Source organism: Drosophila sulfurigaster, chromosome 2L (assembly GCF_023558435.1).
Source record: "Drosophila sulfurigaster albostrigata strain 15112-1811.04 chromosome 2L, ASM2355843v2, whole genome shotgun sequence".
Classification (NCBI taxonomy): Eukaryota; Metazoa; Arthropoda; class Insecta; order Diptera; family Drosophilidae; genus Drosophila; species Drosophila sulfurigaster.
This window is the reverse complement of record NC_084881.1, coordinates 13,872,393-13,898,091: the sequence shown is the minus strand read 5'-3', so window position 1 is coordinate 13,898,091 and position 25,699 is coordinate 13,872,393. Positions and strand designations below refer to the sequence as shown.

Genomic DNA, 25,699 nt, shown 5'->3' with positions numbered 1-25,699 from the left:
ATCGATATTCAGAGCCAGAGTCAGAGTCAAAGGAGTGCCCAAGAAGTGGGAGGTAAAGAGAGGGAATTTGTTGGGTTTGGTTGGATTTCGGATCATGCAATTATTTCGGCTTTGGCATGCAAATTGTGTGTGTGTTCAGCTCTCGGCTTTGGAATGTGCGAAAGTGTCGCGGGATACTGCGACTTAATAACCGTTGTCGATGCAGTCGATAACCGATGCCGATTTCGTCAGCATTCAGCGGCATTTATCTATCGAAATCAAAGGTGCCACCTGCCGCCGAAAAAGCACTAATCGATTACAGTTTTTATGTTATTTCGGAGGGGAGGGCAATAAAACTTCAAAAGGTGCCGACTGCAAAATTGCAGAGCATTTAAGTTTAAGAGTTTAGTTTTTCGGCTGCCTGAGCTCAGCTACAGTACAGTGTAATGGGATTATCCTCAAGACTTACGAACGCATTACACAAGAGGCTGTAGACAAGGAGGTTGAGAGGGAGAAGGAAAGGGCAGAGACAGGATACGTATACTATTTGTATGTATTATGTATGAGGTAGCTGCACGTACTGTATTTGTGCCTCACGTCTTTGCCCCTAATCAGCTGCCCAGAAGGTGCAAATTCCATTTGCCAAAACACGACGCTGACTTATTCAATATGACAGACAAGACAGACAGCTACAGTTTGAGTTACAGATACATATAGCAGACATACTACATATATAGTATTTACAGACAACTTATGCTCATGATGAGGCAAACAAGCAACGCATATTTGTGGCTTATTAGCTAACAAATTCAACTGTCGCTTTTGATTTCAGTTAGCCAACACAAGGAGTCGACTTCTCGAAGTAGCAAAGGTGTCACTAATGCAATTTATGAGTAGATACTTTGGCTAATTCTCAAACTACAGCCACATCTAATGAGTTGAATGCGAAAATCTGTTGCAAATTACAAATGCTAAGCGGCTTTTGAAATGATTATTAAACCAGCTTGTAAAATGATTGAGTACATTGAAATGCGGGAGAAACTGAGAATCCAACTGTAATAATATAGAATATTTAAGTTCATTTTAGTTGGTTTGCTAAGCTTGAACTTAAATCTAATATTGTTAGGCCTTTATCTAATATTGCCATTAGTATCTTCAACTTAAAAGCTCCATTTCCATGGTCAAGATAGCGCACAAGAAACCTCAAATCAAGTTATGCCAAAGTTGTATCTCTAAAGCACAGTGTTTATGTGCTCTCGTATATCAAATATCTGAGGTATCAACTGCGACACTTTACACAAATCAAAAAGCTCAAAAATTTGCATTCCTAATTCAATTTAGTTTCGTTTCGTGATTCGTAATTCGTAATTCGTGATTCTCCAACACTCGTCGACACTGTGGAACGCTTCTCAATTGCTAAACTAATTTAAAATTTCGAGCGCGTGCGATGTCGTTGAGAACTGAGAAATGGAAATGGAGATGGAGAGAACTGAAATTGAAACCATGACACCAGAGGGACGCAAAGGACTGTTGCGGCAGTGACTTATGCAATGGGAATTGGGGAAATCAAGGGAAAATTGCTTGCTTGGCACAAAAATTTGTGAGACGAAAAGTGTCGCAAGCAATTTGCAAGGTTGAAGACACTGAAACTGGGCCACAACTCATTTGCAGCCCAAAAACTATAATAAATGTTAATTTGTCTGAGATTACGCAAGTCGGAAAACTCCAACACATACACACACACACACATAAATCGAATGAAAATTGATTTTAAGTCAGACGTAGCCAAAGTCAAGTGAAGCTGCATGCCAATCAAGTGGCAGACACAGACAAAAGTTGCAGACAAGTATCTTACGGATACAACTACGGCAACATCTATAGATACAGCAACAGATACAGCGACAGCAACAGCAACAGCTATAGATACAGATACTTATACAAAGACAGATACAGATACAAAGAGGGGGTAGCTGATTGCAAGGACTACGTCAGTCAGGACCAAAAATCCCTTAATGATGGTTTCGCTTGTTATGCCAAATGTTTAAAAATTGAATTATCTCCCATTACCGTCGCAGCTAACGAGCGGGGCGGCAAACAGAGATAGCAAGAGCAACAGAGAGAGAGAGAGAGAGAGAGAGAAAAGTGATGGAATGATTGCGAATAAGGGTGAGAGGGAGAGAGAGTGGCATAGAAATACAGAGAGGTCTTGTTATGCCCTGTAAACGGCATCGAACGAAAGGTGTGTGCAAACATCAGATTAATCAACAGGAAAATTTCAGAGCAATTAGATAAGAAAACAATGTATGCATTAATTTATTGAAATGGTGTGCATAGAACTAAAGTGAAATGAAATTTGATATGCGATGCGATGTGATATAGATAGAAATAGAAAACGGCATATTGTATAAATATAATACAACTTTCTATGTTGGGATAGGGTTGAGATATTAAAAATATATTTATCTCTGACTGATAAGTTTTGCTCTCAGAATAGTCTTTATAAGATAAATAATTTAAGATAAAAGGAAGAAGAGCAAGGTCAGAAAAGCTTTCTAACTCCTTTACTAATTTTCGGTGTGCATTGTTTTGTGTTATAAGATTGAAAAAAGAATGAAAATAAATAATCGGTGTAGGAATTGATACAATATAAGATGCCGATCAGAATCAGTTTAGTTCTTTTCCAACTTTTCGATTTGCATTTTTTTGCAGGATATTTTTGTAGTCGTTCAATCGTTCACTCTCACAATCTTATTCATTGGCTGTCTACGTTGTCTGTCTCGTTTGCCCTCTGCGTACTTTTTGAATCAATTTGCCAACAAGGATTTGTTAATCCTGTCTTCCTGACAAGTGCGGTTAGTTGAGTTGTTGTTGCTGTTGCTGTTGCCTGACTGACATTTGATGTTTTTGGACTAGCAGCACATAGGTCGATGCTTTCAACATGAAATTCTTATTGCAGGCAAAGAGTGTGTGCTGCTGAGTAGTGAATGGGGGAGGAGGGAGGAAAAAGCCTGCTGAACGCTTTGGGGATTTGCACTGGCAACCTAATTGTGCTAATTGCCGTTGCCATTGCCGTTTGCTTTTTGGCCTCAAAACAGGCAGCAGGCAGCAGGCAGCAGGCAGCAAGCAGCAGGCTTTGCAACATGCTGCAAGGCGTCCATTTGCATTTCAAGCAATTATTGGCAACGAAAAATTTGATTAGCAAAGTTGTCCGCCTGCCCACAAAAAAAAAGCCTAGCCAGAAAACGAAAACGTACTCGTCTCATTGACTATTTGATTAGCCAGGCACTTTTTGGCAACGGGCAGTAGATAGACTAAGAGTTAGATCTATCTCTGGCTTCATTAGCAATGGCTAGAGTGGCAAATGCACCTGCAAAATTTTGTAATTATTTGCCATAATCAAATATTAATCGAGACTTAAATACGCTGGCAGCTGCTGTTGCTGCTATTGCTGCTGCATAGCGACACTTTGATAAGCCAGCGGCAACTTGTGAGCAAACAACATTAGTGCGCATTATATGAATTCCCCAGAGACAAAGACAGAGAGAGAGTAAGAGCATAGGCGAGAGAGATGGCGACCTTCAACATGGCGCAAATGAGAGTCGGCGGGCTTCTACGGGTACTAACAACATTTTCAGCTAATCGGATTAAGGCAGCCTCCCAAAAAAGTTGACACAGCAGCCGGAGAGTAGCGGAAGCAGCAGCTATAACTGGGAGGTGGGAAGTGGGACGAGGTGTAGGGGGGCGAAGGCGAGCTTAAGTACGACGGACAGCAGCAACAGGAGCAGAAGAAATTAAAATTAAATTTTGCAATTTGCTAGCTAATTATTTATTTAAAATCAAATTGAAAATTAATTTTACAACAAGGCAAAAAGGCTCAACAACAACAACGACAACAACGACAACGAAAACAACAGCAACAACGACGACAACAACAACAACAACAATGAAAAGTCCGAAAATTTTTGGCCTCAATTCAGGGCTTTCATTTCATGCTTTTGCCTTTTCACTCTCTCAGCCTTTTGCTGGGGTCAAGTGCGGCTGTCAACATGCCACACAAGCCAACTCTCTGGCTCTGGCTCCCCCTCCTACTCCCGCTCTCTTTCTACTCTTTATACATACTTCTCTTCATCTCCCTCGCTAGAGCTGTCTTTCTCTTTCGTTTGCTGACTCTGCTCAAAGGCAGTTATAAAATATTTTGTAGCATACAAAATGGCGCTGCTGCTACAAAATTCAATTAGCCTGCAATTTTGCAATTTTGGCAACAGCTGGCTTTCAGCAAAAAGGCACGTCCAGCCACCGAACAAAGTCTCAGCTACAGTCTCATACCATTTCTACATCTAACTGGCATATTGATGAGCACAAAACTAAAGAGTTGTTGAACTTAAAGCATTAGCTGAGAGTGTTGACATTTCTCTAGAGTTATGAAACTTTTAATGTAGATAAATAACATACCAATCGATATGATTTCTGAAGATATAATTCTGAAGAATCCTTTGAAGAATATATTTTCTTATTTTAGTTATCTAATGTAGATCTTATTTATCGAATTTTGTTTTTAATACAATTATTTACTCTCTTAAGTTAATATTATATATATTTTACATATTTTGTATTTAATATGATTTTTTATCAATTTTTTTAATAATTTACTATATTTATGAACATTTTTAATTTAAATTCAATGTATTTTTATTTCTGTATATTTGCATTTATATATTTAAATGAATATTATATATTTTTACATATTTTTTATTGTTATCCGTTATTTTCAACTTTCATTTCATGTCGGGTGTATTTTATGCTTTGTCGCTTACATTTAAGTGCTCCTAGCAAACCAGTCGCCAGCTTAGTGGCGCTTATGCCTTCTCAGCTTATGCTTCAACACCGACAGACAGATAGAGAAAGAGATACCAAGATAGGAAGATAGAGATAGATAGAGCAATAGTGAGCTGTAACTAGTTTAATTATGCCAGCTAATGCAAACACTTTGGTATAGCTAATTCCTTGACTTTGCTCGTCCATTATAGATACCAGCTACTCGTATCATCCTGCCATACATGATGAGACTTTTGTGCGGCGCAAGCAACGTCGGAATCGCACAACCTTTACATTGCAACAGGTAAGTGTGAGAGAGAGAGCGATAGAAGATATCAAGAAAATGAGAAAACAACTAAGAGAGTAATTGTAAATTTTTAATGGTCCAACAAACAACAACAGCTGGAGGAGCTGGAAACGGCATTTGCTCAGACCCATTATCCGGATGTATTTACGCGCGAGGATCTGGCCATGAAAATCAACTTAACGGAGGCACGAGTTCAGGTGAGTGTGACTGAAATGTAACTCGAAATGTAACTGTGATTTTCCAACTGTATGGAGGTCAACCCTTTAGAAATTATGCAAAATATGAAAGTGCCCAACACTCTCCTTCATATTTTCATCATTCAGAGAAAAAAAGGTTAAAAGTGAAATAAAATTTTGTTCATAAATTGTATCAAATTTCACAAGAATAGCGAGAATGTTGGCAACCCTAGCCCGGTCACGCAGCCTGATCAAAGCGCTCTTCCATCTCTTCTCAATCTTCCCCAACTCCCTGTTTGGGCTATTAATAATGCATATGCATGTCTTAGAGAGAGAGAGAGCGGGACGTCGCGTTGGGGGTCATGTACAACCTAATGCAATAACTGCCTTTAAAAAATATTCTATATACATTTTGAATGAGGCAAATATGCAAAGTTCTTATGGCGAAAGCTGGCGAAAACTCTCTGGGCAACTGGCAAACTGACAAACGAGCAACTTGAAATGCTTCTGGCCAAATTGTTGGTTTACTTGCCGGCACAATATTCGTAATAAATCAAATTTACTTTTCAATATACAAGTTAGAGACGAGTTTCCCATACAGCCAATGATAAGACAGCTATAAAAAGCAGCTTTCATGGCTTCTTTCTTCTTTTCGCATGCCACAAATATTAAGTGCTCAAAAGGTTTCTTGCATGAGGCGTTGTAGTGTTGAGTAGTGTTAAAAAGTGAAGTAAAGTGAAGTATAGATATTTAGAGGACATATTTTAGTAATATAATATTGTATATTATATTTTTCTCTATCCTTTTTTTTTGTTTATTTACAATCAAAGGTAGAATTTGAAATTAAAGCAGCGCAAGTCTTGATTTACTCTGCACTACCGGATGCGTTGCATTAACTCCTCATCCAATTGAGAAACTCTATTTCAAAGTGAATCCATCTTAAGTCCTTAATATCCCGTCCCAGTTGAATTACCTGTTCTGATGCTTGCAATTGAAATCGCTGCGCATTTTTATTTTTGCTTGAGCTAATTTATCAATCAATATCATTTATAAGCAACAGTCTCAACTTCAAAGCACTTTGTCTCTGTCAAGTAGGCAAATTGTCGGTGTATCAAGAAAATCAGTTGCCAGTCTAGACCCAACCAGGCTTATACACCGCTGTCTCTCTCGCACTCGCACTGTGGCACGCATTAAGTAAATGAAATGCGTCGCGACAGACGCCGAACATCAAAAATTGACAGTGAAAAACATATCAGGTTACCAAGTGGAACCCGCCATCCAAGTCCAAGTGAGCGGCAAATGAGCGAGGGCAAAACTGGGGAGGGAGGAGGAGGACTGAAGGAAGCGTCAGTCGGGAATCAAACGAAGTACATAATAAATTTTATTATAAAATTTATTTCCGCATTTTTCGCATTGGGATAAAAATGTGTCAAAATGTGGTCGCTGAAAATGCTGGAAAAGCTGAAAATGCTGCGATGTTGGAAAAGCACCCTCATCAAAATATTTGGCATTCATTCCATTATCGAAATCCCAGACTAAGCCTGCTCCAAAAAGACTCGACTCGTCTCGTTCCCTCTTCGTTCCCTCACATTTTTTCCCCGTAGTCTGTCCAATTGTTTTTTCGGGCTAAAAATATATTCTTTTTCACTTATTTTTGTGGTGTTTTTGTGGCCGATATTTAAAGAGCAGTTTTTGAGCTCAAAAACTCGGACCGAAGTCAGACATTTGACAGGCGGGTGGCTGGGTGGTATTTTTGTTATTCTTCTTCTGTGTGGTTGGCTGATAATTTTGTTAGGCTGACAAGTACACGTGTTTGCGACAAGTGTCCCATTGTTGGACATTTGACATCGAAATTTGCTACAAATTTAATTCAAAGTATCAGGTTGCGCCTGGGAACCTGTCACACTGCCAAGACTTTTGGCTTTTGGCGGGGTGGGTGGTTAGACTGTGTGTGTGTGTGTGTTTGTGTGTGTTGCAAGTGCTTGTGGCACGCTAATTGTGCCGGAAATAACTGAGTGCGTCATTGTCAGAGCCTAACGCGACACCAAAGTGTTTTAATAGCCACCTGTGTGTGGGTCGACTCTCAGCTCTAAGTTCTGTGTTCTGTGTTCTGTGTGGTGCAGCAAAGCTCGATGGCTCGCAGTGGCAACGTGTCTAGTTAGCGTTGCATCCTCATTAAGTTTTTTCTGTCACATAATTTGCTCAGTCGCTCAATCTCTCAGCGTTTGCCGCGTGGGCAACGTGCTCGAGTGCCAGCCACCCACATCTTGAGTGCGAGAGAGAGCCGTGTCTCTCTGCCTCACCCCCCCCGCTTTGTGCTCGTAGTGCTTCTCCAATTGTGGAAGTAGATCCGCTAATTGCCAGGCTGCCCCCGCACAGTGTCACAAATTGCCAACGCTAATGATTACAAATTTCCACAAACAAGTGCAATTTTCACAAAGATTTCTCACTCTCTTCTCGTTCTCTCGTTTTCTGACTGAATTTGCATGCTTAGGTTTGTGAAACGGAACCACAAATTTGTTAAGAGTCTATAAATTTGAATGTGAAACCGCAATTTGACGATGCCAAATGCCAACTGACTATAATTATTATTGTCTAATGAACCAGCAAGGAAATTTGTGAATGAATGTGAGTTGACAGTGAATTGAATGAAACGGCTTATGTTGTCTACTTTTTGAAGAGAGAATACGAAATACATAATGAATGTAAAAAAGGGAATGTATATATAAATGACTACAGTTATTTATATCGATTTATGAGCAAGCTTCGCTTGGATAATCACAACTATTATTCTGAATTAAGCCTTTACTTCTATAGAAACTTAATATATTATTGAGCTTTTACTTAACTTTTTCTGTCTAAGAATATGTATTGAATCAATCAATATAGCTTATTTATAGTTCAGTCACAAATCTTGCCCTTAATAGCATTCCTACTCCGATTTCGTCTCTATTACAATTCATAAGAAAAATCATTAATATTCATTCGTAACAAAATATTTATGAACCTGCTCAGGGATCCCTCGTCACATGGCGATTACCCCGTTTCGCATTACAACAGTATTTCACATATAATTCGTTTAGAATTATGTCTGCAGCATGACAATGCTGCTGGGTGTTGCCACACCCACAACGCCCACAAAGTCTGAGAGAACGAGAGAAAACGAGGCACATATAATGCCAATAATTGATAATTTATTATAATCACAGAGCAACGGCAGGGGAATTGTGGGGGGGGAACAGGGGGAGTAGTTGAACCACCCATCCACCCAACCACTGAAACCACTTCTCAAGACGATGCCCGAAGGGGTTGGCGGTGCCTGTCAAATAATTGCATTTGCCTCAATAATCCTTTAATGCTGATCCAAGTTGATGGCCCAGGACTCACAAACTTGTATGCTGCATATGCTTGCCCTCCGGCAAAGGGCTGCGTGGAAGAGAGAGAGGGGTGAAGGGACTGGTACCAGGGGGTGTTGCTATTGCGGTAGCCCAATTATTGTTCGGCTGCGGCAACAGCGACTGAGACGGCGACGGCCACTGAGACTGCGGTGCAAAGGGTTCACGAAATGCGTTTGATATTAACACATCTGTTCATTCATTCCACTTGAGCTGCGTCATCATCATCGCGTCGCGTCCGCTCTCCCGTCTCGCGATGTGCCACTGTTTGCGGAAGCTAATGGTGCGCACTTGCTTGTAATTACCCAGTCCGACCTCATCCGCAATCCCATCCTGCTGGGTGGTGTTTACCTTCTCCCTGTGAGCGTTTTTTGGTGTGTTTGCGTTGCACGCATTGTTGCCACATTGTTGCCACATTGTGTCGCAACTTTGTTTTATTTACCGCTGTTTATTTGTTTGCTTTCCTTTTCATCGCAAATCGCTTTCTGTAACTTGTAACCGCAAATTTTGATCAGCATCTGAGTCCTTGCCTCTTGTTTTATATTTCATTTTTTTATGTTATGTTTACCTTATGCCCAATTCACATTGTTATCGAAATTATGAGCACTTTTGCCGCCTTGAGGCGTTTCGCTTTCATTCCTCTTCAGCAGCGACGGTAAATAAATTATATGAAGTAGAACCTTTGAGTGGCAATATCCTCGATAGGGACCGTTACTCTGATATGGGTACACTTAAGCGTTGCGACGTGTGAGCTGAAGCAAAAAAAAGAAATTTGCTGATCAAGAAACTCCCAAGTTGGTCTCAAAAGTTATAAGCGTATAAATTAAATTTATGTACTTATGTTAGAAAATCATTTACATTGGTTTATATTAAATACAAACAGAAAACGATCATGAGATATTTTATTTTGAAAATATTAACTATTTATTCAACAAAATGAATGTAACTGTTTTGAAATATTTAAGATATGTAATATTATATTCATTAATATCAATTAACTTCTCCACATCCGCAACAAGTTTAGTATGACAATAAAAATTGATTTAAGCCAAAGTCAAAATGAGGGCGTGACATATCTTAAAACAAAGTGTTCCCCATTCTTACATTTTCTCTTGCAAACAATAGCTAGAATAATCAAATGCATAAAAAAGTAATTCTAAAAATTGAATATTATGTTTATTGACATCAATAAACCTCTTTCAATTAATTTTTAAATCTACAATACTGAAATGAATTTAAAAGTAAACTAAATATTCATTTACAAGTACATTTATTAACTTGAACATTTGTTGATTCTTTTGCGAATAAAGTGAACATGAATAAAAAGTAATTCTTAATATTTAATACAGCAAAAGTCGCCATCAAATATATCTATTGAGACCAATAAACGTCTTTCAATTTATGAAGCTAACATACATATCCGAAAAAAAATGTTGAGATAAACTAAAAATTCATTTTAGCCAAAGTCAAAATCTGATTATCCTGATTTACAATTTTGTTGATTTTCTTGCGAATATATTTTGAAAGTATTACATGAATAAAATGTATTTTAAAATATTTAATAAAAAGTCAAGTAAATCTTAGGATTGAACTGCAGGTGGGGTAACCTGACAAATTTAAACGATGCTCCTAAAAGTATGCAATGATTTTTAGATCCGCAACCAAATGAAATTTACAGAAAATGAAATGAAAGAAGAAGAAAGTGTGCTCTCAACGTCAATTAAATATGCAAAAGCGAAATGAATTAGCAACGTTGTAAATGAATTTGCCAAAAGCAAGAAGCTCAAAAGACGCCCCTCGCTCTCTTCCATGCTCCTAAGATGCTGCAGATGAGCTTCGGCAAGCAATCAAGAAACTAAACCAAGCGAATTGAATAAATAAAGAAACACGTTATAAGCAAAGTGGATGCCTGGCGAAGGAAGGCACTGGTAGCTCAGTTAACTGCAATAAAACAAAGCAAAATTGTGCATGAAATTATTATTGAAGAAGCTCTCTCACACACACACACACACACACAGAGAGAGAGTATAATATATTTGTGTGCGCAGAGGGAAAATTGGTTGGAAAAGTCAAGGCAGACGCACACAATTGTTTTTCATTATTCAATTTTTGTCATGATAATAACCAGAGAGCGCCAGCAGCAACAGCAGGAGAAGCAGCTACACTATCCGTCTCGCTTCTTCACTCAGTTTTACCCATCTCTGTTGCTAAGGGCAGGCCTCCCCTGGGGGGAAGTTGCAAAAAGGGGGTTGTATGCAGCACTTGGAAAAAAGTTTGCCCAGCCATATTTTATTGGTAATGTGCTTATGGCATAAATATTGTATTAAGTAACTGGTGGGCGTCACCACCAAAAAAAAAAAACACACACACATATATGCAGAGAGAAATATCCAACAACAAGTCAAGCTTTTTGTTGGGGGGGTAGAGACGGCAGGGTTGTGCTGCCATTTGGGGGTTGGATTGTGCGCAATTTATTGTTCAGACTTCAGTGTAGCTGGAGCAGGAGCAGGAACTGAAGCTGAAGCCAAAGCTGCTGCCGTTGGATACGGTTAGTGTTTGGTTAAGTCTGGGGGTTGAGCATTGTGTCTGGGTATTGCCAACATGGCTGCCATCGCCATGGGGTGGCGGTGGAGGGAAGGGCAGGGCAGGGCAATAGCGGGAGGTCGCCTCGAGGCGCAAAATGTTGAAATTGTTTTATGTTGCGTTATGATTACAACAATGCGAACTTTTGCACAATGTCTAATTTGAATTTTGATTAGGAAATTTACTTACACACACACTCACACACACACACAACATACAGTTGGGTGCGAGTGAGAGCAAGAGAGAGGGAGACACATTCAAGATGGCGCCCCCTTTGGAAATCCCATTAGGGGGCGCTCTAAGCATGGAATCAGCGTAACCGGAACTAAAAGCAAAGGCGAAAGCAACAACAGCAGCCAAAAAAGGAAACACGCGCGCATAAGCAAACAGGCAAAAGGATGCGAAGGATACGAAGGATGCGAAGCGAATGCCTGGGCATTGTCTTGATTGAAGCTCATTAGTGAAAGACGCTGCTCGCTCTGCCATGTGTGTTTGTCTCCTCCTCCTCCACATCATCCACATCCAGCTTCTTCTCCGCCTTTTCCCTTACCAATTTAGGCGCTGATTACAGGGCAAATTTGTTTTGTGTGCCTGCGCAAAATTGAAAATCAGATTTTGTTTGTTTATGTCTTAGATGGCACAATAAAACAAAAGGCGGGGGCAGTGCGAAGCACAGCAAATTGTTAAAGTTTCTGAGGTGGAAAATTTCGTTTATTGTTTTCCCCGACATGGACTCGGCCATGTCTATGTGTACTATGTGTGTGTGTGAAAAGTTTTTCAATTTTCAATTGGCTGGCAGCCAAACTGTTTTCTAACTTTGCACTCACTCTTTCCCATTCTCTATGCCTCTCTATCCATTTAGGTTTGGTTCCAGAACAGACGCGCCAAGTGGCGAAAGGCAGAGCGGCTTAAGGATGAGCAACGCAAGCGAGAAAATGGCGAAAGCAGTAGCTCCTTGGACAAGGTAAGCCTAGACTGGGGAACAAAGCTTTCTTCAACTATTACTACAATTATTACTTTTGTCTTTGCCTCGCCCTGACAGTTGCATGACTCACGCGAATCCTCGCCAGACATTACCGGCGAGATCGACGATGATATGGACGAGTTGCCGCCACGCTCACGCCAACGTTCACACAGTCCCCTGACAAATGGTCCCATGGAACAGCAACAACATTCTCATTCGCATTCGCACTCGCATTCGCATTCACGCAGCCCCCCGGGTGTCCATCATCTGGACTCCAGCGATAACGAGCGACCGCTGTCCTCCACCCAGTTGACTGCCACCACGCCGCACTCCGCCTCGCAGTCTCTGGGCTCGATTAGCGCCGGCTCCCCCTCGCCAGGGATGCGCGAGCACACGCCTCTAGCCAGCGTTGGCGTTGGCCTGGGTCTGGGCCATGGCATGGCACCTAGCAGTCCATCGAATTCGCGCAACACCGACTCACCCATCGAGGTGGGCGGCCCCATATCGTTGACCACGGGCTCCCGCATGGCTGCCTCATCGAACAACTCGGCATCGTCGACCCCCACTCCGACACCGACGCCAACAACTCCGCACTCCGCTCAGCTGCCCCATTCGGCAGCTGCAGCTGCGGCCTTTGGCAGTCACATTTTTGGCAGCTTCGGCGCCGGCAGCGTCGCCAACGATACGTAAGTACTATACAACAAATATATTTTACGGTTTTAATCAGTATTATTGGGTATCAAAATCAAAAAGTGTAGTCTACATTTCAACTCTTTACGAGAACCTAAAACTAATACAATTTTGTTGTAAAATTCTTTACAACATTGAAACAATCCATTATAGATTTTGTATACATGTATTTAGTCAGTGCAATGATTAATATATTAGTCATTCCTATTAGTAAAGTAGTGTTTATTAAAAAAAGTATTTAGTATTAGGTATTAAGTTTGTCAATTTCTTAAGTTGGATTTGGAGAAATTATCACGAGAGAATAATTTGGTAAATCATTGAAAAAACTATTATTTTATTATGTTTAAAAACCATTTTAATTACGGAAATTTGAAAAGATTTTGAAGAATATTTTGAAGTTAAGAAAATAGTGTTTAAGTTTACGCAAACAAAAGAATCCAGGGCACTTCACTTTTCTTTTTAAGAAGACTCTATTTGAACAATTCACTTTCAAGACAATTAGATTGTATTTATTCTTCGGAGCAAGAACATTTTCTTGAAGTATTTCGTTAGTCACAGTTATGGGCATAAGCCTTGTGCGTCATAAGCTAATTAGTTTTTGGTCCTCGGCTGAAATGATTGCTATCCATAACACGCGGCACACTCCCATGTGTTTACACATGTCCAATCTTTCGATCTGAAGCCCTCTTGTGAAAACGAGAGCGATTAAAAGTGAACGATCTGCTAATTGCTTGCGTGTCATTAAGCCTCTCCACTTACAATGGCATTAGGCAACAAACAAACAATAAATTTATGGCAAGTGTCGCATTTTGTCGTCAATTTGACAACAACAATGACAACTGGCAGGAAAAAAAATAGATGCAGTAGCTATGAATGGAAATGAAAACAGAGGCCAAAACAATTGCCACCCTCGAGTGCAATTTGGCCAAGCAAATATTTACAAATCTGAGCAGGGCAAATTAGGGGAGAGAAGCGGGCAGCGGGATAACTGTCAACCCTTAAGGAATGACTAAATTAGCAATTGATTACGAGTGAGAATGAAAGAAGACGAGAAATGCAGAAAACGGGGATACGAATAAGGTAGTTGTAATGACCACAATGAGAGCAGTAATGCTATTAGATGGGGTTGGGGTTTGCCCCAGATGGTCGCGGACTTTTGACTCTGCCAAACGACAAAACCGTCGACTCCTGCGGTGCCCGAGACTACGGGTCATGATGGGCTACGGGTTATTGAGCAGGCGTGCACAGCGGAAGACGATTCAGTTAATGTTTTGGATAAAAACGTTTAAATTCCATTGGCGCACATCCGTTGACCGGATGTCGTGTGCGCCAGCGGAAACATTAAGAGTGGCCCCCTCCCAGCCCCCTCCCTGCATTCAGATCTCTCTTTCGGTCTCATACTCGATCCTTAATGATGCTGTCCTCGATATGAACGATGTTAAGCACGTGCTGAAGGCGAACACAGCGTCTAATCAACAGCCGACTAAATCCTATATTGTCTTTCCATAATTGCGAGTTGTCTTCAGCAAGTAGATAAATCAGCTCGATAATCTATTTTGTATTCCGACAGATTGATTGTGATATCAAGAATATATGCAGTTTGGAATTTTTCTTATTTCGGATTCTTACACATATTTTATTCAGAGAATACTTTTTTTACTTCTATATGTTAACTCGAGTATATATTTTGATAGAATTTATCAACCGAAAATAATATTATATTAATAATATTAGAAACATACCTTAGAGAACTTTAGAAAAGTTTAGGAAAGAGTTCATATTTTCTACATTTGATATCAAATTATTAAAACTAGATGATCTGGCATATCCAAACTGTCATATTTTTCATTCAATTCCGTTTTCTTCACGGAAGAATGAGTATAATAAAAAATGTACTTACACATTTATAATGATGAATTGATGTAAAATGTGTAAAGTATTCCCAAAGTGTTTTCAAATTCAATTCTAAGGTTTTACTTATTTATAGTAATATTTTCTTTGAGGCAGCATTTTAAAAACCATTATCTATATCAGTGTTTAGTCTGGTCGTTTTCTATATGTATATTCTCTACCATATTTTTTTTTTAATTTTCAAGTAGCAGAATCGTTTGATTGCTGTGCAAACACCGTAAATGTGAAATACTTAAGTGTGGTTCATAAAAAGCAACTTGAAAATTTAATTGGGCGTAAATGAGGGTGTTTCGTGTTTTCTGTTTTGTGCTTGGTGTTTTGTTGTGAATCCAATGTAACCATATGCCACGCCCGACAAAAGGCGATTGCCCTGTGTGTGTGTTTTTTGCCACCAAATTGCGAGCAGTGTGTGGGCAGAGGGAGGTGACTGGGATGGAAGGGATGGGATGGAGTGTGCCGGTTAACAATGGGCGGTCTCATCAGCCGGCAAAAAGGCGACGGGCGGCCAAAAAAACACAAATACTTGTCCGCAATTCTTTTAGCTCACATGTCAACGCGTCCAGACAACAACAACAACAACAACAACGAAGCGTCACACCACAATAAAAAACACAACATCAAAAATCAGGAAGTGGATCAGGATATAATAGCACAGCAGCAGTAGCTGACAAGCCAAGTGCTTGAGGGGAAGAGGAGACAACCCACTGGGCGGGCAGCAGGATAACTGATGATGATGCTGTTCCAGCTGAATCATTGCCCACTTTTAGTTGCGTTGTTGTTGTTGTTGTTGTTGTAACGGTTGACCAAATCAATTCCGACTTTTGTGCGCTATATGCTAATGCCAATTGCTGCTCAGCACTTTGATATCGTTTGATAAGTTTTCCCATTGTTATTCAAATGCCTTCAACCGGATATCCTCTGCATGTGTGTGAATCTGTATGTGTGTGTGTTTGCTGCCATTTTCTTTGCTTCATCGCAACTCGAGCGTTTCATCGCAAGCATTTATCATCACATTAGATATGCACTCAGAGAACTATCTCGAGCAACATTTATTTATCTTATTCTGCAGATTTCTTTCTCACTTCTCGTATATTTTATGTAAAACACATAGTTCAATCATTCGCCTGGAACTTAACGTATGTTCTGACTGACGTCAGTTTGACAAAGATAATTATCTATGCAGAATGTGTTTAATTATTAGTAATGCTGTAAAGAATGAGGCTATGAAGTTTTTAGAATAAAAAGCATACATATTAACATTATTATTTTCGTAATGCTGTAAAGAATAGAGCTATAAAGTTTTCTGAATCAAAAACAAATATATTAATATTATTATAATCGTGAAATTTACATTAGAAGATAAACATTTGAAATCAGCATTTGATTTCTTTTGTTATATATTTTTTTTTATTATTTTATATGTATGATATTATCTTCATAAACTCTTAAATCTAAAAATAGTTTGATAAATTCACAAAACAACAAAACCACTTCATTAAGTCTCTTAAAAAGTGAATAATTATTAAATTTGCACGTCATGCTATTCATGAATTATTGGAATTATCGCGATTGTAGAATGATAATAATAATTTTTGTATAGTTACAAATGACCATAATAATGACCTACAATCGCTTTATTAATAAAAAACAAAAAAAAAAGAGTTATACAACTGTCAGCTGTTGAACTTTAATAATTCCACATTATTCAACATTTCATTGACAATTTGACAATTAACAATTAATGTGAAATAGCATTAAACAGGTTAACAGATCTTCAGTTTGAACATTTTTCATGTTTTATTGATTTTCGAACATCAGTTCGTTTAAAGTGGAAGGGAAGTGTACTCAGAGCACTCACCTTGAATTGATTGATATTCAGTTGAATATTTGCAATGTATCCATTTATTTGAATATAAAATATCTCTTTTAAAATATTGTACAAAGTATAGAGGTTAAAATTACGAGTCAACTTTAAGTTGTCTTGAGTACTTTGGAATTCGTAGAATAGTACGAAAATTTAAATTTCAGCTATTTGGATACAGGAAATTAGGTTAATTAAATGCCAGTGCATCATCATGCATTTGCAAACTACTTAACCCGAAAATGTTAGCCAAAACTTGATGCTGGCCCCAAATATTTTATGCACAAATAACTAAATGCGTAATTAGGAGTTCCAATGGCCAGGGGAGATGGGGGGAATGCAGATGGGAGGGAGAATTGTGAGCTGCTTAAATATGTAAGCAGGCGCATGACTCAACAAGAGGCCAAAAACCAAATAATGTTGCCAAAACACATACCGATTTATTAGTATATACTTAGTATAATATATATACTATGATGTGTATATGCTTAAATTGATGTGTGCGAGTATTTACAGTTGACTCGACTCGACTCGACTCGTTCGCTTGTTGTCTGTTGTCTGTTTGGGTCGTTGATGTTTGCGCGCACGAATGCTTGAATAATAAATTAGACAAATATTTTAATATTCATCATGCAATTAAAATAAGCCGCTGCCTCGCGCACAATCAAGGGGAATGGGTAAGGGAGAGGGAAGGCGGCGCTTCTCGTTCCACCCACAGCAGCATCAACAACAACAACGACTTTGGGTTGCCTAATATAATAAGCATATAATGTTCATAATGCTCGCTTTCGCGTTGTTGATTTCGGCTGCTTGGGTCGGAAGTAGGAAATAATTTTGGCTAAAGGTTGCTGCTAAAATAAGCTTTTATGCTTTAATTTCGAGGCACTAAAGAATATCCTGTAAATTTACTAATTTATGCAATGATAATAATTATTTATAATAATGAAATGTATATAGTTAGGAAATAAATATCTACCAAATTAAGTATGCATTATAAAAATAAATATAAATAATTAAGGGAAAGAAAATTGTTGAACTCAACTTTCGATTATATTAAAGTTACTTTTAAGTTTATAGTACAACCTCAACAGTCCTTCTATATTGTCTAAAGGGTATTCTACAAAAAAGAAACTTTTGCCAGGGCAAACACTTTGCGGAAATTGAGTTTGGCTGTGATGTGTGTTGAGTGGCAGCGGAGTAAAGTGTATGGGTAGAGGGAAAGTTGGGTGGAGCTAAGCCATTGAGGTGTTGATTGCTCGAGTTTAATTTGTTAGAATTGCGTAAAGCATTAAAATGTTTGCCAGAAAAATTATGCGAAGCTGCTTGCGGTAGCACCCCTCAAAAAAAGTAGAAGAAGTGCAGGGGAGAAGCATGCGAGTGCGGCGGGGGAACATGTGTAAAAATTCATTAAGCCAAGTTGGCAACAAACTTTATCCTTGGCAGAAGGCAATCTGTGAAAAGTGCGAAAATTTAAAGAAAACTTTGTGCCAAGCTGAGGTGAGTCTGACATTGACAAACGTGCGAGAGCCAGCACATCTCCCCGCTCTCTCCTCTACGTCTGCAACCCCTTTGGATGCCCCCCCTTTTTGTGTCGCGGCTTTTCTGGCCCAGAGCAAAAGTTATGTACTAACTAACGAGCTCAACGACAACACTCGAGCTGCTGAATGTCTTAATTAGGAGTGCGAGAGCAGCGAATCTCTGACTGGGCACGTTTGTTGAGTGTTGCAATTAAGGCGGCGACAGCTGACTACAAGGCAGAGGAGAAGCGCAGAGGAGGGCACGCAGAGGAGAACAGTCAAACAGCATGGACGCTGCCTGCGGCCAAGCGACGTTCTTGCAACATTTTTGCCAGTCTCAGACACACATACACACATCTATGTATACACACACACACACACACACACACACACAGACGCAGTTAGCTGTTGGATGTGCACATGCAAAATTTAATTACGACCAAAGGATGAGTGCTTAATTATACGCAAACATTTAAGTTTACCTGCTTTTTTCGCAACGAGTTGGCAGCTCGACTGAGACAGCAAATAGAACTGCCACTGCTGCAGACTGTACACATTCTCCCTCTCTTTCGTCTGCTCCGACACTCTCCCCTGTCTCATTCTCTTGAGCTTGGACTTTTGCTTTTTGCTTTTGGCCTAATTGCCTGCAACGTCTGCATACCAAACTAATTCACAAACAGAGTAGAAAATGAAATTGCAGTTTTTCATCATCAGCAATTATGATATGGGGGTAAACTCAGATTTTTATAGATAGACACATTTATGCAAGAAATATTTAATTGATTTCTAAAAAACCATTAACAATTTAAACATTTTTCTAATAGAACTTTCTTCTTCAACAAATAATAACTAAAAATCTGTTATTTCCCATTATTAAATAAGATTTAGGTCTTGAAAATTTGAAACCCATCTCTTTATAATAATTGATATCTTCACTTTCCACATCGTTTTGCTCATTTTTTTGTTTGACCTCAACGTTAGCCCAATCTAACTAATGCCCTTTCAATCTTTGTACAATACAGCTTAAAAATGCCTTAAAAATTTATCAACAAAAAAATAGATCAAAAAAATGAAATACGAAAACTGAGGGAAAAGATGAAAAATTACGCATTCGCTACATACAAAATTCTGTTTCATGCCGCAAAAATAGTGACCAACCATTCTCCCATTCCCATTCTCATTTCCTCCTCCACTATCAACAACAGAAAAGCCAAAAAGCAGTCAAAATCTCAAAAATCAGAATAGGCACAAAAGCAGGGCAAGGACGGACTAAAAAAAAAATAAAGAAAAAACATGAAGTTTTTGAGTGGGAAAAAGCGTGAGAGGGAAAAAAGTGAAAAGAATTAAAAGCGTCAGCCGCGACGACTGTGGCCCAAATGGCTGTGGTCGCGACATTCAGTCCTGGCTCTCGTTTTGGCCACAACGCAACTCGATTAGCATTCAGAGATTTGTGTAGCTCTTCTCTCCACTCCCCTTCTCTCACTTATCCCCCGAGTCGAGTTGCTGCCTGCCTGAATGTCGAGTTAGGCCGCACTAAGAATTATTAAATTTTGGACACATTCGCAACGTGGCCCACAAATCCTGTTGCCCGTTGAAAAGCTTAGTGTGAATTGGAATAAATGGAAATTGCATTTTTTATACGCTCTTTCTCTCATTCTCATTCTCATCTCATATCTCATGATGAAGCGGGTGAAAATAATGTCAACAATTATGACTAGTAAAAACGATAATAATTTTATTAATGGATTATGTGAGGCAAACAATTTATCTATGTATGTATGTTGTTGTTTGTTTGGCTCGCTTATCAATTAAAATTTTTAAATTGCATTAACTGTAGGCTTACGAAGAGCGGGAAAAGGGTGTTGGAATGTGACCTAAGCGCTATATTTCATTCAATTAAAATGGGAACGGGCCTAGACGACTCCAATAACATTGGGCAACAGGCAACGGGCAACAACAGCCGCTACACATATGCAACATATTTAGGTTTATTAATAATAATGCAATTACGCATAAAAATGTTTTAATTTATTTCAATTAAGCGTTAATTAAAACTCTATTTGCGTGCTGTTTGTTTGCTGCTCCGACGCATCGCGTTGGGTGTTTTGTGATACAGTTTCATCAACAGCTTTAGCTGTCTGAATGGAATAGAGAAAGGCTAAAGCGGTCATTACTTTCACATGGTCGCCCTGAAGCGATGATTCATGCGGAGAAATTGTCTTTATTAAGGAATACAAATTGAGAATATTGAGAAGATTAAATGAAATGATCTCTATTTTTATTAGGAAGAAAGAAAGCAGAGCAAGATAAAGAGTCTTTATGAATGATATATGTTAATGATAAATGAATATAAATCGGTGTTTATTAAAGAAAAATAATTCAACTAAATTGAAAGCTATGAAAAAAGTGTGAAAAGTTAGTTAATAGTTTAATGCTTGTATATTACATAGCTATTATAGAAGTATTGCCCTTAGTATTGCCTATTATTGATGGCGTAATGGAGATATTATGGTAGCTAACTAAATTTTTTTTTTATTTCTTTTAAAAACTCGAAAATAGTGTATGAATTTGGCGAACTTTCAAAAAGTACTGAACATTTAAATAGAGCCAAAAGCTGATGACTATTAATGAATATTATATTTGTTGTTGATGCTCTAATGAAAATATTATGCTAGCTAAATACATTTTTTTTGCTTTCTTTTAAGAACTCGAAAATAATGTAAGAATTTAGCGAACTTACAAAAAGTTCTGAACATTTAAATAGAGCCAAAAACTGATGACTATTGAGTATTATATTTAATAAATTGATTTGCTTTCTACTACTTACAGCAATTGCGGCTTTCGTCCTGTGCTCAGCGAGCAGAGCGCGGTGGCAGCAGCAGCAGCCGCAGCGGCGGCTCAGCGCAGCGCCAACCATCCACCGCTTTTCCTGCCACCGCATTTGGCAGCACAGTTCTCGCATCAGCCGCTCTTTCCGGGCCTCAAAGGTGAGTGGGGATGGGGGCTAATGGCATAATCTGTATGGATGGGCTGTCAATCAGGTCTGCGAAATCAAAATCAAAAGCAATTGCTTATTGAATTACAGCAACGCAGCTGCGTCCAAGCTGGGCTAATGCATCAAAATCAAAATGCGAGCTGCAAAGCAAAGGGGAAATTGATGAAAATGTTTAAAAAAAAACTTTTGCTTATTTTGCAGGTGTGTCACCGTTCCAGAGTCTCTGTTCGTGTTGCTCACTGAAGCCGCCGCCAATGCCGCCAGTTACCTCGGCCTCGGGGTCCGTGATGGCGCCCTTGAGTGTGCCCATTAGCAGCAGCTCGGCAGCCAGTTCGCCCGAGTCGCCCAAATCGGGGGGCGGGGCACACGATCCACGCTCCAATTCGGTGGCCGAATTGCGGCGCAAGGCACAAGAGCATTCGGCGGCATTGCTGCAATCGTTGCATGCGGCTGCCGCAGCTGGTTTGGCTTTCCCGGGCTTGCACTTGCCGCCGCTCTCCTTTGCCCATCATCCGGCGCTGGGACATACTATGAATCACAGCAACAATAATAACAATAACAATAACAGTAGCAGCAACAGCAACAGTAACAATAACAATAACAATGGCTTACGATTGAAGCACGAGGCACAGGACATGACCGCGAGCACCATGAATGGCCTCGGCTCTGTGGCAGCTGCAGCAGCAGCAGCGGCTGCTTTGCCTGGCAGCAGCTCCACTTCAGCAGCTCTGCTCGATTTGGCAGAGTCTGCGGCCGCATATCATCATCATCAGCAGCAGCAACAGCAACAGCAACAACATCAGCAGCAGCAGCAACAACATCATGCCACATTGTCGCCACCAACCACGCCAACTCAGCTGCAATCACAGCAACTACAACAGCAGCAGCAACAAGATTCGCCAACAGCAAGTGCCACACTTAATGGCAACGCGTTGCCAACGAAGAGCGAGTAGAGGCAACAGGTGCAATTCATTTAATTACGTATAACATTTATTAACTCTAGATTCTACTATTAACAAACTATATGCATAAATATTTAAATGATCCACATGTGCGACGTGGCAGCAACTAGCAACTAAGCATTAGTCTTAGGCTTCTAAAGAGCAATCTAAACACACACAATGTCACAACACACACTCAAAACAAACTTTGAGATTAGCTGATAATCGAGAGAGTATCGAGAGTGGAAAGTGAGCGGAAACTTGCAGAGAGAACTTTCTGTAGCAATGTAAATCATACATAATCAAATGAAGAGAACAGCACAATAACTAATTAATAGGTTTATGCTGATCTACACGTTTTATAATAATACTTTTTGCCAGCTTGAATTACAAATTATTTCTTTTTGGTTGTTGAATAAAGTGCACTTGACTTGAGTTTCAACGCTTCAACAATGGCTGAGCATTAAACTGATTCAGAATACAGTTGTCAGTTCTCTTTGAAAATCATTAAAAAATACTTCAATCTATCTACAAACAACAAAAAGTAATTCTAATACGGAAAGTTGAGAAAAAGAAAACAATTAAATAAAAATACTATATATATATAAACTAGCATATAGAAGAACAGTTAGCTAACGGCCTAGAGAAAAGTAAAAATAAATAATAAAAACTAAGTAGAATATCTCACAGCAAAAAGCACACACCGACACACACACACATACATACATACACAGGCACACACACTTATACACACATCTTAATTAAGACAAGCCAAGCAGAATATCGAATAATTCAAATGCAGTTATTAAAAGTTTAACAAGTTAATTACAAACAATAAATGATCATATTACGAAATAATAAAAAACAAACACTCAATTTATTGAACTATCAAAATATTATCCAAACAACAACGTTTTCTTTCTCTAGAGTCTAGACCTTGCAAGTCTTCTCACAGATGCTCTTCGTGTCGAAGAGATTGTTATTGCCATGGCAGCCACTGTAGTTGAAGCTAATGCACTCGTTGGTGTCCCGGCGATAGGTAAACTTGTTTTGCAGAGCACGGCAAGAGCCAATTTTGCCAAACTCCTCACCGCACACAGCTAGAGAGCGAGAGAGAGAAAGCGAACTTTAGCTAACTGTGATAAGACAGCGAGGTGTGTTAGAAAACTTACGATTTCTGAGGCCAGCGAGAGCAGCGCCCATCAAAGTGCAGAGCAACAGCATAACGGCAAAGTATTTCATTTTGATGGAAAGAAAAGGTTTAAATCTGTTGTGCGAACACTACGAATATTGCAACTGAGTTGGTCGCCAGCTGGCTGGGCCCATTTTATAGGCACGAAACCGGCTGCGGCTTATCTGGACAACGCGCCAGGGTCAAGACTTGAATCCGCATCTTTATTTTTTTTGGTTTTGCAATAACAACAAACCTTGAAATTATAGTGAAATCTTTTGTTTTTGGTTTTATTTCGAAAACACGCTTGCCGGTTTTTGTATGTTGTGTTATTATTTAATTTCGATTATTTGCTTTGGTTGCTGCTGTTGTTGATGTTTTTGTTGGGTTTTGCCCAACTTCAAGTGGCGGCGACTCCAGTGCCCCTCTTAGTCCTTGCAGGCCTTTTCACATTCGTCACGACTGCCAAATTGATTGTCATTGCCGCCACAGCCGCCGAAAATGAACTCCACACACGCATTCTTAGCGGCATCATAGCTCCAGCTGGGCATAAAGGCCATGCAGGCTGCCCCATCTTGTGGCATGCCCTTCATCGATGTCTCCTGCGTGCACTTCGCTGTGGCACGTCAATCAATCAGTCAAGTTTTCATATGTTACTATTATTGAACACTCACCAGGCTTGGCCTGGACACTGACTAGGCTCAGTGTCACACCAATTGCCACAAGCAACAGATACACATACTTCATATTTGCAACTGCAACTGCAACTGCAACTCGAGAGCTTGGCGCCTTTTAAAGCCAGATACATATAGCTCCAGGAAATTGCAGAGCTCCATGCTTATCAAGTGCAAGCGACTGTTTGGGTCACAATAGAAAGTCCAGACAGATAACAACAGTCGACTAGCGTGGCATCGTTGATAGTCAAGCTTAATGCGTTAGACAGCTGGCACCAAACTGAATCCATCTGTTCGCTTGTCGATAAGCCAAATGACCCCACCTAAGCAGCAGTCCACACATATGTACATAGTTTCCAAGAGTAAATAAGTTTTTGGTTCATCTAATTTCAGAAATGATTCACTTTGTTTGCCATCAAATATTTAATTGTTTACTTCTTCATTCTAGCGTCTCTGAACTGACTAAAGTAATACAGTTACACAAAAAGAAAAAATGTGCTGCAATTAAGATTGCTTGTTTTAAGATCGAAATGATCTAAAATAAAGATTTTCAATTCGCTTTTCAACATGAATTTTCTTCTCTCTGTCTACAGTTTAATACTCTGATTTTGTTACTCTGTTTATTTTCACATTTCATAAGTGCTTTTTAGCTAAGAGACTCCAATCAATTGAAAGTATAAGATTCAGGTCTCCATCGATCAGTTCTTACCAACGTCAACCATTCAACTATCATTTATTCGCGAATATCGTACCTTGCAGCACTCTTCTCTTATCAGCATCATCTATTCTGCTTTCAGCTATCCATATAATCAAAACCAAAGCAATACTAAAAATAAAATACTAGAACCAATCGAATTTTCATTGTGGAAAGTGCGTCACACATCTTTAAGTACTTGTATTCACGGTCATTAAGTCCAATATTATAAAAGTGCAGCGAAAAACGTTCGACTTGAAATTGAAAGGAAATGGAATTACAATATTTCTTTTCTAAAAGCTAATTAGTTTATGTATTCACACTTTTATGAACTTTTGTCGTATACTGGAACTACACAGAGTTATGGAAATCATTCTAAATGACTCAGTTTAATTTCGTGAGCTTCACATTATTTCTATGCATTTTTGATTTTTATTTGAACAATTTTCTTTTTTTGCTTTCACACCACACATGTATCCTTGCACTTCTGTTCGGTTCCAAAGCGATTACCATTGCCTCCACAGCCTCCAAAGATGAACTTCACACACTCATTGTGTTGAGGATCGTAGCTCCAACTGGGTATATATGCCTCACAGGATATGCGTCCATCGCCGTTCAAGGAATGCGGCAAACCACAAACATCTACATTTTAAAGGTATTTATGAATTCACCAAACGATCTAGCATAGTTACTGACCATTTTTGTATGCCAGAGAATTGACGGCACAGGCAACGATCACCAAAAAGAAGGCAAGGAACTTCATTTTTGTACTATTTATTTAAGAATTCTCTAACACTTTGAGAAGTTATTTCAAGTAGCTTTTAGTATCAACTGAACTGGCAAGTAAACTCGCTCACATTTAAGAATGTAAAATTTGGGAGCTTTGCTTAGACTTCTTATCGCATTTCTCAGAAAAACACACAAGCTGCAATAAAGCTTGAAAGCTCTGTGCATTTCAGTATATAATATTATTACTAAATATTTATGTCAGTGTTTATAAATATGTGATTAAATACATCAGCTTCT

At 39.2% G+C, this 25,699-nt stretch overlaps 4 protein-coding genes across 4 annotated transcripts in view; 1 reads left to right on the top strand and 3 right to left on the bottom strand.

The window, feature by feature from the left end:
• The window catches only part of LOC133845301 (probable serine/threonine-protein kinase DDB_G0267686), a 38,015-nt gene extending 15,685 nt beyond the window's left edge, over positions 1 to 22,330 (top strand). The window contains exons 3-8 of the mRNA XM_062279734.1: positions 5,007 to 5,098; positions 5,197 to 5,298; positions 12,118 to 12,219; positions 12,298 to 12,905; positions 21,028 to 21,185; positions 21,395 to 22,330. Of these exons, the coding sequence (XP_062135718.1) occupies positions 5,007 to 5,098; positions 5,197 to 5,298; positions 12,118 to 12,219; positions 12,298 to 12,905; positions 21,028 to 21,185; positions 21,395 to 22,146 (1,814 nt within the window). The 3' untranslated portion in view covers positions 22,147 to 22,330. The remainder of the gene's footprint in view (positions 1 to 5,006; positions 5,099 to 5,196; positions 5,299 to 12,117; positions 12,220 to 12,297; positions 12,906 to 21,027; positions 21,186 to 21,394) is intronic.
• A 664-nt stretch (positions 22,331 to 22,994) lies between these two features.
• On the bottom strand, positions 22,995 to 23,520 carry LOC133845321 (chymotrypsin inhibitor SCI-II-like). The gene is made up of 2 exons (XM_062279754.1): positions 23,307 to 23,520; positions 22,995 to 23,234 (listed from the first exon to the last, which is right to left on the bottom strand). The coding sequence occupies exons 1-2, from the start codon at positions 23,374 to 23,376 to the stop codon at positions 23,065 to 23,067; spliced, it is 240 nt and encodes a 79-aa protein (XP_062135738.1). The 5' UTR covers positions 23,377 to 23,520; the 3' UTR covers positions 22,995 to 23,064.
• Positions 23,521 to 23,682: 162 nt separating this feature from the next.
• LOC133845311 (male accessory gland serine protease inhibitor) lies at positions 23,683 to 24,136 on the bottom strand. The gene is made up of 2 exons (XM_062279745.1): positions 23,980 to 24,136; positions 23,683 to 23,921 (listed from the first exon to the last, which is right to left on the bottom strand). Exons 1-2 carry the CDS (start codon positions 24,050 to 24,052, stop codon positions 23,734 to 23,736), a joined length of 261 nt encoding a protein of 86 aa, XP_062135729.1. The 5' UTR covers positions 24,053 to 24,136; the 3' UTR covers positions 23,683 to 23,733.
• Positions 24,137 to 25,095: 959 nt separating this feature from the next.
• On the bottom strand, positions 25,096 to 25,520 carry LOC133842984 (male accessory gland serine protease inhibitor-like). The gene is made up of 2 exons (XM_062276318.1): positions 25,370 to 25,520; positions 25,096 to 25,315 (listed from the first exon to the last, which is right to left on the bottom strand). The coding sequence occupies exons 1-2, from the start codon at positions 25,434 to 25,436 to the stop codon at positions 25,134 to 25,136; spliced, it is 249 nt and encodes an 82-aa protein (XP_062132302.1). The 5' UTR covers positions 25,437 to 25,520; the 3' UTR covers positions 25,096 to 25,133.
• Between the last annotated feature and the right edge of the window lie 179 nt (positions 25,521 to 25,699).

Bases quoted from the DNA above. Each gene is read 5' to 3' on its own strand.
- LOC133845321 (XM_062279754.1), bottom strand. From the start codon at position 23,376: ATGAAATACTTTGCCGTTATGCTGTTGCTCTGCACTTTGATGGGCGCT. The intron at 23,235-23,306 runs GTAAGTTTTCTA...CTCGCTCTCTAG, and splicing joins TCTCGCTGGCCTCAGAAATC to CTGTGTGCGGTGAGGAGTTT.
- LOC133845311 (XM_062279745.1), bottom strand. From the start codon at position 24,052: ATGAAGTATGTGTATCTGTTGCTTGTGGCAATTGGTGTGACACTGAGC. The intron at 23,922-23,979 runs GTGAGTGTTCAA...GACGTGCCACAG, and splicing joins CAGTGTCCAGGCCAAGCCTG to CGAAGTGCACGCAGGAGACA.
- LOC133842984 (XM_062276318.1), bottom strand. From the start codon at position 25,436: ATGAAGTTCCTTGCCTTCTTTTTGGTGATCGTTGCCTGTGCCGTCAAT. The intron at 25,316-25,369 runs GTCAGTAACTAT...TTTAAAATGTAG, and splicing joins TTCTCTGGCATACAAAAATG to ATGTTTGTGGTTTGCCGCAT.